This window comes from Solanum verrucosum, unplaced genomic scaffold (genome assembly GCF_900185275.1).
Source record: "Solanum verrucosum unplaced genomic scaffold, falcon-dt-bn FXZP01000167.1, whole genome shotgun sequence".
In the NCBI taxonomy this organism is placed as follows: Eukaryota; Viridiplantae; Streptophyta; class Magnoliopsida; order Solanales; family Solanaceae; genus Solanum; species Solanum verrucosum.
The window spans coordinates 39,807-51,021 of NW_026020391.1; the positions used below are offsets into that span (position 1 = coordinate 39,807).

At 36.4% G+C, this 11,215-nt stretch overlaps 1 protein-coding gene across 1 annotated transcript; it reads right to left on the reverse strand.

Moving 5' to 3' along the window:
• Positions 1–1,261: 1,261 nt before the first annotated feature.
• LOC125839170 (uncharacterized) lies at positions 1,262–10,297 on the reverse strand. Its single transcript, XM_049518140.1, has 3 exons — positions 10,160–10,297; positions 9,351–9,455; positions 1,262–1,865 (listed from the first exon to the last, which is right to left on the reverse strand). The coding sequence occupies exons 1-3, from the start codon at positions 10,280–10,282 to the stop codon at positions 1,599–1,601; spliced, it is 495 nt and encodes a 164-aa protein (XP_049374097.1). The 5' UTR covers positions 10,283–10,297; the 3' UTR covers positions 1,262–1,598.
• Between the last annotated feature and the right edge of the window lie 918 nt (positions 10,298–11,215).

The window sequence follows — 11,215 nt, forward strand, 5'->3', positions numbered from 1 at the left end:
TGTTTAGCATGCATTGACCATGATTTCGACTTATGTCTTCTAACATGTTATTTTATGATTTAGCTTGATCATTGCATGTCATATAAAGTCCCTTTTAGCAAGATTTCATAACTCTTTATGCATTGTTATCATACTTAGTACATTCCATGTACTAATGCATACTTGTGCCTACATTGTTTCACTAATGTTGGGTCCGACGCTTCCATTCCGCACACTCGTGACCAGTGATCCCATATAGACATTGAAGATTGGTGAGTCCTCATGTTCCGAGGACCAAGATTCTTTATTGCTTTCAAATCTTTTCTTTTCATATTGTGATGTATGGGTTAGGTCTCAATCAATTTCCAATAGTGGAAAGTGGCTTTGAGACTTATGTTAGACTTCTATTTTTGATGGAACTCTTTATGATTCAAATATGTCTTTTGAACTCTTTAAGATTCTATTATCTTGTATGTGTATGCTAAGTGGCTTGTATTGGGTCTCTCGAGGTCCTAAATGCCATGTTACGACTGGATGTACTTTGGGTCGTGACAATATTAAAAACTTATAGGGAGATTGTTATACTTAACAGTGATTAGACCTGATATCAGCTTTGTTGTTCAGTGTCTTAGTCAATTGATGCAACATCCCAAGGTTTCACACATGGAAGCTTGTATTAGATTGGGTATTTACTCTAAACAACTTGTTCCCCAACACCAAAAGATGTCTAACAGGATATTTGGTCAAGTTTGGTGATTCTTTGATTTCTTGAAAATATAAGGAGGTAACTATATCAAGGAGCTCAACAGAGGATTAATAGGAGCTTAGCACCTAGAGTTGGTGAGTTCAAAGAATTATTTGTTTGTCCTTGTGAATTGTCATAGCAAGTCTGCTATGCAGAACTGCAATTGCTGCTAATCATCCATTTCATATAGATATTGATTGTCATTTTATCCGAGATAAGACTCAGCAGTCTACTAGTTCCATCATATTTGTCCTCTACTTGCCTACTAGCAGACACTCACCAACACACGCATTTTTTGTCCAAGCTAGGACTGAAAAATATTCTCAATGTGCCTAGCTTGAGATAAATGCAGACTAACTACTTAAACTTGTTAGTTGGTTAATTATTGTTAAGTGCTAAGCTGTTAGAGTTAGTTTTAGACTCTACTGACTATTGTGGTTAGGTGGAAGTTAGCTTATATAGCACTTGTCATTCAACAAAATAAAATACCGTTCCTACTTGTGCAAATATCTGAGTCGGTTAGTGAGCTTTCCGCCATTTTCTCTTCTTTCATCAATGGCATGGAACTTGACATATTTATCTCTTACTATACAGTGACATAAAAGCTCAAGACAAATTAGCTTAACAATGCCTAGGTTCCTTATGATAAAATTGAGCACCAAATTTTGAAAGCTTAATTTAAGAGCTCAAATAGACTTCTCAATGCTATACATATATCACCTCCCTGTGCCACCATCAAGAATAAAATGTTTGCCGCCTATACGAATGGAACCGTTATGATGAACAACGTCTTGATTGCCATGGAATTACGGGGTGACTTTTCATAGCATTGTGCCTTTAACAACTTAAAAGGCAAAGTCAACCGACTACATCTTTAGTCTTCAAGTGCTGCAATCTCATACCTAACTTCTTCCAAATGTTCATTTATTGCCGTCACTGCATCTTGAACACCATTGATAGCCTCCTTGAGAGCATTATCAAATTCTGCATCAGCTTCTGCTTCTTCAGTGCCTGAAGCTTCGGTTATCTTCTGGATATGCACGCATTCATGTCCAGTTGGCTTACTAAATCTACAATTTTCATGACTCACCAGACGCTCCGAGGGGCGGCCAGCTCTTTTCAAGACTTGTATTGTGGCGGTCTGCCAGACAAATTGTGACAAAACATCAAGCAAAGTCATAAAAAGAAATGGAAGCTTGCCATGTGTCTCACGTACATAGACAACATACATAGCAGCACTCTGAACATCAAATATTTGGACTAATTCTTGAAACTAGGATACATAAGAAGAGGGAAGTTAATCATGGGAAGATAGTTTGGGCATGGATTCTGGAGAAGATTAAAATTATACCCAGTTCCCACGTTCAGATTTATATAGAACTCTTCCCTTTTTTAGTTTGTTGCTTAAGAGATCGACACCTTTCTACATTTAGAAACACAAACTATTACAGCTCCATTTTCCTCTTAAAGTGATCCTCCTAACGGAAGTGTGACACAAGTTTAAGATCATTAGATCCTTAAGGGTACTTTTCGTTGTCATATATTTTAGGTAATCTATCACAAGTCAGTCTTTCTTTCTTAAAGTCGTGTCCAGCCAAACACCGCCATAGAAAATAAACATAGTAGTTCTTAGAAGTCTAAATGTATGTGCATTACCGCCATTATAACGTTCTTAACAACACATCTATTATCATTCTCATCATGCTTATTAATTGAAGCTACCATTAGCTTCGGCTTTATTTTCTGGAAAATATTTTTTAAAATTTTCTGGATAACTTTCTGAAACTTTTTGCTTTGGTCAGAGCTAGGCTACTAAAAATTGATTACCAAAAAAAATCGAATCCCTGTAACTGAGCAAACTCAGTGATGCAAAGCATTTACAAGAAGAGAAAGCTCTCATTCAAGTTTGTCGCCTAATTGTACAACTATGATTACAGATATACAACTTCCTTTAATTTGGTATTTGATTACAAATACAACAGTTAAGACGGTGAAAATTTCGAACATCAAAGAAACAAGCACAGCTGATGTGTTATGTTATTTTCTAAACTCCAACCTCTACAAAGAAAGTAACTTAAGATATATAGTCTAAGCGCAATTATATCTCGGCTATTTTCTCTCGAACTCCTAATTTGTAATATGATTACAGATACAATACGTTTTCTATTCGGTATTTGATTACAAATATAACACGTTTTCTATTCGGTATTTGATTACAAAAATAACATGTTTCTTATCTGGTATTACAACACTTATGAATGAAACTTTTTCAAACATCAACAAAACTAGCACAGGCTAATGTTATGCTATTTTCCAAACTCCAACCTCTACGGATAATGTAACTTAAAATGCACACAGTCTAAACAGTTAAATCACAGTTAGTTTCGCTCAAACTTCTCTTTAGTAGATAATCCACAAACATATACCAAATTTTCTTGTTGAGAACAAAATTATGATGTGAGTTCAAGTATGAAAAAAAATGTCCATTACAAGTTTTGGGATAGAGGGAATTGTAGAGTAATTTTCTCAGGATTATGAAAGGTAGCTATGTAAGAAAGGTAACAATGTAAGGCTAATGAATAAAGTTGTTAAAATTAAGTTGAAGTTGCGGCATAGAAGCTTAGTGCCTGTTTGGGTTGGCTTTTGATTTTTGACTTATAAGCCAAAAGCCATAAGTTAGAAATTCTAACTTAGGACTTTTGGCTTATATTTATCATTTTAACTTATAACCCGGTTCATATAAGCACTTTTTCAAATTTAACCTAAGCACTACAAAAGTGCTTAAAAGCTATTTTGGCTTAAAAGCATTTAAAATAAGACAATCCAAACATTCTCTTAGTCTGGACCACATTTACAGATTGGAAGTCAAGTCCTGATTGACATTTGAACTGAATGAGGTACTGTGATATTCTTTAAATACTGTGATGTGCGATATCAAGAAAATAAGTCATACAAATAAATGATCTCCAGGCCCCCAAGGCCTAGCTTGAGTGGCAAAAGGTGGAGGATTTGTGGCTTAGGTCGCAGGATCAAGCCACACACCATGCAAAGCGAAGCCCGGTATTTAAGTGGAGAAGGGTAGAGGGGTTATCCACTGAGTTTAAAAGGTTGTGATTGGTCCAACGGGCGGGTCACTAATGGATTTCTCGGTTATCAAAAAGAAATTATCTTCAGAGAAATCCATCACACTATTATGAAACCTTTAGATGACTTAAACAATGATGTGCACGCACACACACAAAAGGAGAATAATGAGGTTTCACCCTAACTGTTTTTGTTTTCATCAGCATGAATTTATTGAAATGCAACAAATTTGGGGTTTTAGGGGTGAAGGGAATGCAAGAGTATCCAAACCATATTCTGTCCAGTAACAAGAAGAGCCAGAACTTGTTCGATAAATATCCTCACCCCCACCCCACCCCTATTTTAATAACGTTAACAACTATCCCCTTATCGTAATCTCTTATCCTTGAAATACACTTCAACTTTTATAAAGCCCTTGAAATACAGTACATGTTCCTTTCCTGTTTGGAATCAGGCCTGTCTGTACCAGCCTATTCCATTTATCAGTCTCCCTGCCAACTTTAGTTTAAGATATTTGCCTTACCATCATCCAATTGCAAAGGTAAGCACTCTGGCAATATGTTTCAGACAGATCCTCGAACTACAATTTAATTTAAAATGGAGTACTCAAGAATTGCTTCCAATTATCAAATGCTAACTTTTGTAGGTGGTCATAAGCTTTTCATCTCCATCACCTTTTTACTGGGATAGATAATAAACAAGTCCACCAACGTTATGACTAAAAAAAATTAAATGGGACCAGTCTTTCTCATATCAAACAAATGCTTTAAATATATGGATATTAATCACTGGTCATGAAACCTAAACAAGCTATTCGAACCAAATAAGCAACAAATGTACCAACACGAGCATAAAAAGAAATTGAGGGTTAAGCAAGGGGAGGAGGCAGCATATAATGAGGGGGTTTGGACCCCCTCGGCGAAAAATATTACTATTTATACATGGTTAAAATTATTTTTTAGGTATGTATAATAGATATCGAACCCCCTTCCACTAGTTCATGTGTTTACTTCTCAGATTTTGAACCCCCTTATTAAAAGTTATGGCTCCGCCACTGGGTTAAGCCATGCAGTCATGCATGGCAAAATAATTCAAGATCTGACATGTAAACCTTTTGAGCATTAAGCATGTAATAAAAGTTGTTTCGAATACTTAGTTACACAATCCAACTTTACGGGTGATTATTAAGAACCCCCTATTTTTGTCCAAAGTGAATTTAATACCCCCTAACAGGTGTTCTGGAAAAAGATGTGCTATCATTTGTCTTAAATCGCGTGAGAAGAGAAAATACCAAAAGCAGCCAAACTCATATACTTGTCATCTTCTTATTGTTTTTTTTAAAAAAAAGTAACTGTATTTAATTAGTTTTTATAACATATTTCATTTTAGGTTTTTTTAATTCTTTTTCCATTTTTTTATTTTGTTCTTTATTCTTCTTTCTTGTTTGTCTTCTTCCCAATCACCTTTCTTCCCTAAACAGACAAACATATCTTTCTTTCTCCACTCCCTTAATACCACTATTAATTTCAATTCTACCTTCACTCAGAGATATATTACATTCTCTTTCACCATAGTTAATGTAGTTTTCGGGAACATAATATTGAGGAACAATAGGTGATAAATTATTGGTCAAAATATATTATCCTCCTCCTTACACTATGTTTTCGTAGAGAAATTTGTTGGTGAATTTAGTATTAGGGTCTATTTGGAAAGCCACTAGATAATTAGAATTGGCATATTTACTAGGGTAGTAATTACACATCCTAGTAATTACAACGTAGTCAAGCTAGGGGACAAAGGCTCCGACTTCGATCAAGTGAAGTGCATAAGGATGAGGAAGGCAAGGTGTTGGTGGAAGAAACCTCCATTTAGTAAAGATGACAAGCTTACTTCCACAAACTCCTGAAAGGAGAAGGGAACAAAAACATTGTATTGGGTGAGTTGGCGTACTTTGAAAGACTTCGGGCAATATAGGTATTTTAGGGTTAAGGAGGTTATACATGCTATTAGTAGGATGAATAGAGGAAGAGCGACCAAACCTGATGGGATTTCGGTGGAATTTTTATAGTGCACAGAGAAGCCAGGTATGAAGTGGTTAACTGGGTTGTTTAATGCAATTTTTAAGACCGCAAAAATGCCTGACAAATAGAGATGTAGTACAATGGTTCCATTGTACAAGTGATATCCAAAATTGTAACAATTATAGGGGTATAAAATTGTTAAGTCACACTATGAAGGTTTGGGAGAGAGTCGTGGAGAAGACTGTGAGGAGAGGGGTGTCCATTAACAAGAATCAACTTGGATTCATGCTGAGACAATCGACTGCTGAAGCATTCATCTTGTGCGGAGACTAGTGGAGAAATATAGGGAAAGAAAGAGAGACCTACATATGGTGTTCAGTTACCTTGAAAAAGTCTATGACAAAGTCCCAAGGGATATCCTCTAGAGGTTCTTGAGGCACGAGGTGTTTAGATGGTTTAGATTAGGACGATAAAGGACATCTGAAATGAAGTTAAGACTCGAGTTAGAATGGTGTGAGGAAACTCAGAGTACTTTCCGGTTGAGATGGGGCTGCCCCAGGGATCAGTTCTTAGCTCTCCTCTTTGCCTTGGTGATGGATGAGTTAACGCGGTCTATTCATGAGGAGGTTCCATGGTGTATGTTATTTGCCAATGCCATAGCACCGATTGATGAGACACGGGACAGAGCTAATACTAGGTTGGAGGTTTGGAGACAACTCTGGAGTCCAAAGGGTTCAAGTTGAGCAGGACCAAGATGGAATATTTGGAGTAAATTCAGTGTTGCGTTGGATAAAGCAAACGTGGAAGTGAGGCTTGCCACACAGAATATTACAAAGAGAGAAATTTTTTAGTATCTTAGGTTGGTAATGCAGGGTAGTGGGGACATCGACGATGATGTCACAAATCACATTGGGGAGGCATGGATGCAATGGAGGCCTGCCTCTAAAGTCTTGTGCGATAAGTAGGTACCACTTAACTTAAAGGTAAGTTCTAAAAGTGGTGATTAGATCGATTGTGTTGTATAGGGTGGAGTGTTGGCCAATCAAGAAGTCACATGTCCAGAAGATGCATGTTGTGGAGATGAGGATGTTGAGATGGATGTGTTGGCATACTAAGAGCAACAAGATTAGGAATGAGGTTATCCAGAGAAACTGAGAGTGGCCTATGTGGCAGACAAGATGAGGGAAGCGAGACAAATGATTTGGGCATGTGAAAAGGAGGTGCAAGAGGTTGGATGTTGGGGGTACGCGGAGGGGAAGAGGTAGGCCAAAAAAGTATTAGAGAGAGGTGATTGGACAGGATATGGCGTAGCTTCATAATATTGAGGACATGACTCTAAATAGGAAGAAGTGGAGGTTGCGTATTAGGATAGAAGGTTAGTCGAGATAGAGTGTTGTCTTGCCTTGCAAAGGTTTAGGATTATTAGTGTCAATAGTAGTGCTAGTTGTACCCTTGTAGTTTTGGCCATATGTTGTTTCTTGTGTTTCAACTATCACACTATTTTTTAAAATAACAAAAAAAAAATTAAAAAAAATTATGACTTGGTGTCTAGGCCAAATTTCGCACACCTCGACTAATTCCATTAGATACCTGCCACCTCCACCAAGGCTAGGGCAGATGGGAAGAATCACCTAGTATTTTATTTGTATCCACTGAGTTTTGAACCTAAGACCTCATTTTTGAAATAACAAATCAAATAGTAATAAAACAAATTAATTGAATTCAAAAATATAACTTAAATTCAAAATCCAAAAAAGAAAGTTTAACATAATTATGAATACTCTTATGTCCAATTCAACATAATACAAAGTAAGCTTCAATAGAACTTAAGTAAATACAATCCAAAAGAAAGGGAAAGCATAAGTCTATAACCTCATTCCACAACAAAATTCTACTTAAATAACATCACCTCATTCTATATCAAGTGTGTTAATGACTCATTCTTTATAATATATGTAATTTCAAAAACTAGAATAATAATGTAGCTACACAAAAAAAAAAAAAAAAAAAAACAAATAAAAAATGGAATCACAAGGACTAAAAGTTGGGAATGAGAAGAAAGAAAATAAAAGAAAAATACATTTAGAACTTAAAAATAATTTTAAATGTAAAAATACAAAAAATTAAATTAAATTAATAGAAAAAATAAATTATGAAGAAAAGAAATAAAAATAAAAATACACGGGAATTAAATTTAAAAGTAACCTCGTTGTTACATGATGCAATTGCACTCAATTCTCAACCCCCTTGAAAATTGGAGAGTGCAATTATCCACTCCCTATTACACCCAATTCCCTTCCAAGTAATTGCATGCCCAAACAAATTGGTCAAACTGTGTAATTACACCCAATTACACTGAAATCCAATTACCATATGGCATTCCAAACAAGCCCTTAATTAAACAAAATGAAGAAGGAAAAAGTGGAATAAAATAAATTAGAAATCAAGGGAAATTTTTCAATTGCCTGGCCCCTGGGAAGATTTGTGCTCATCGGCACCATTTTTTCCTACAAGATGGTGATTCATTTTATTCACTTTATCTCAACGATCTAGGTGTGTGCTGGATTATTTTTCTCACTTTTTTCTCCTGTTTTCTGTGATTAAAAATGTTACTGATACTCTGATAGTTTTGAAAACAATATTAGACTAGGACAATATATTGTAGGTTGTTGGCAATGGCTGTAGGTGTATATTGATGTTGGCAGCTCAGGATAATGGTGATTGGAAATTAAAAATAAAATAAAAGGAGAAGATGAAGTAGTCGAGTAACAGTTGAAGCAAAGGGAGTCGTGGAGTGGTAGAATGTCCGTGGGAGAAGAGGGAATGGCAGAAGTATATGAAATTTGGAGATGGTGGAAGTGGAAAAAAGTGTAAATGGAGTGATTAAAAAATTAAGTGGATTTTCACTGGGTATGTTGTTTGAGGTGGCATATGACGTGGCTGTGTGTGTAACATACTGCCCCTCATTAGATTGGATCTTCATTTTCAAAAGGGTATTAAATTCACTTCGGACGAAAAAATAGGGGGGTAAATAATCACCTGTGAAGTCGAATTATGTAACTAAGTTTTCAGGACAAGTTTAGGAGGGGCATTTTATGTACTTTCTCAATGTTTTTACTACATTAAGAAGACCACTGATGCACAGAAACTCTCAAAGTTCCTGGTCACTCAATTTCTGCCACTACATGTTTATTGCGCTTCAGTTATCATTTCATTTTGTTATGTTATTGTTCCTTTTCTTTGTATGTTTTAGAATGATTCCCCCATTATTTGTGATGTCTTCCTTGCTTTTGTTTTCTCCTTTTAAATTTGCTTTGATATGCATTACTTGAGCCAAGGGTCTTCCGAAAACCTCTCTACCTCGGGTAAGGTATGCCTACACACTACCCTCCCCAGACCCCACTGTGGGATTACACTGGGCATGTTCTACTGATGCACAGAAACAAAAAGTCAAACAGAACATATACTATTTCACAGCTAATATCTATAATAAATAACTGCAAATTCAATGACAGAAATACCAGCTGCAGCTTCATCTTTTCTTGATTTTGAACAGATCTCAAAAGTAGAGACAGATCTTCTCGGAAGCAATGGGCAGTTAGAAACTGAGACTCCATCTCAAGGACCTGGAGTGATGAAAATTGCTCAGAAATTGCAAACATGATGCCATTGTTCAGAGCTATAAGCCAAACCACAGTTATGGGCGGCAGACAGTAGGATTATAACACCACTGGCAGAGTTGAGGTATAGTGAATGATGAAAGTGAAGGGATCATGACTGGTACTATCAAGGAGCTCGTGGATAAGATGGATAAACTACACCTCATGTTTGCTTATGCATTAAGTGTAGGATGGTAGCTGAGGTCTATGTTGCTCGAACCCTCCAAATATGTTCTCGCACAGGTGCCGGATTATCCAAAAATACACTATTTTGAAGTATCCGACACACACCCATCGATATTTTTAAAGAGTCCGAGCAACATAGGCTAAAGTTGTCTACCTCTGAATAATTCGACTATGTACAACTATTATATGCAGTAAGAAAATTTATAAATATTAGTTGGGAGTGGCAGCGCTTGGTGTGGGTCATCAGGAGGGAAAGGGTCAAAGATGAACTTTTCATCCCTATCCGGATGGAGGGTCTTCTTCTTTTGATAAGAACCTAACAATTAAGGAGGGGTTTCTCATAGGCAGGATTAACCAATTAAGTATGGATTACAGTATGAGTGAACTGTTAATACACAGGTAGATCCGATCTCTAATCCTGTCCCCCTCCTTCAAAACAAACTAGAAGCTGGATTAATATCTGCACGATGCACCACCATACTGACCTGCTTTGAACAATCATTAAATTCAGCAGTGATCTCACTGCATAGCTGTTGGTAAGTTGATTCTACTCCTGAAGCCATATAATCTTCAAAACCTCTGCAAGTCAAAGGGCATGAGCAGACCATTTAGAACTGCAACACATCCAGACTAAAAGATAAAAGAAAGATTATACATTTTTATGCTCTAAAAGAAAACACAAACCACAGGTCATAGCAATCAAAATTGACATGAAAGAAGCAACAGTCAAGATAATCAGATCATATTGGTTTCTGCCCATAAATGGTGCAAATTAGGAATGAGAAACAGAATTACTTACTGATAACTAAAACATCATTTCAGTAAGCAATGACTATTTTTTATTTACTTTTTATTCTTTACTTTTTGATGGCTGTGTTGTTTGGGCCAGCTTTCGCACACCTCGACTAATTCCATGGAATACTTTCCACCTCCCACCAGCAACAAGTACCGAGTAGCTCTGTCCACCAAGGCTAAGGCTGAAGAATCACCTAGTGTTTTTTGTCTCCGTTGAGTTTTGAACTGACACCTCAAGGTTCTAAACCACTTCATTAACCACTAGGCCACACCCTTGGGTGCCAGTAAGTAATGACTACTATAAGGCTTGAATGTCATATCAATTACCCATCTCCATCATCTTCCATGCTTGTTCTCTTACCTCCTTTACTTTTTCTTTTTTAGTCTTTTCAGGGTTAGCATACTGTGGTTTCCAAGGCATCATTGGAATTTGGCAAAATAAAATGATCCTTTCTTCCGATCAGCAAATAATTGTTTTCATTTAAATAGAGGAACCAAGGAGGTTCTACATGATTTGTAAACAAAAAAAAAGTCAACTCCAATGAGATCAATCAGTCCATATAATAAGCTATTACATTCACATATCTATTTTTATTATACCCCAAAAAAAAAAAAAAAAAACATAGTATCTTAGAACACAGAATCTGTGCATGGTGTGCGAACTTCTTAGCAGCTTCTATTTCTTTCCTTGAAAATAGGCAGGGGAGTCATTTCCCTGAAGATTCTGATGTGTTTGGCTGGCCAAT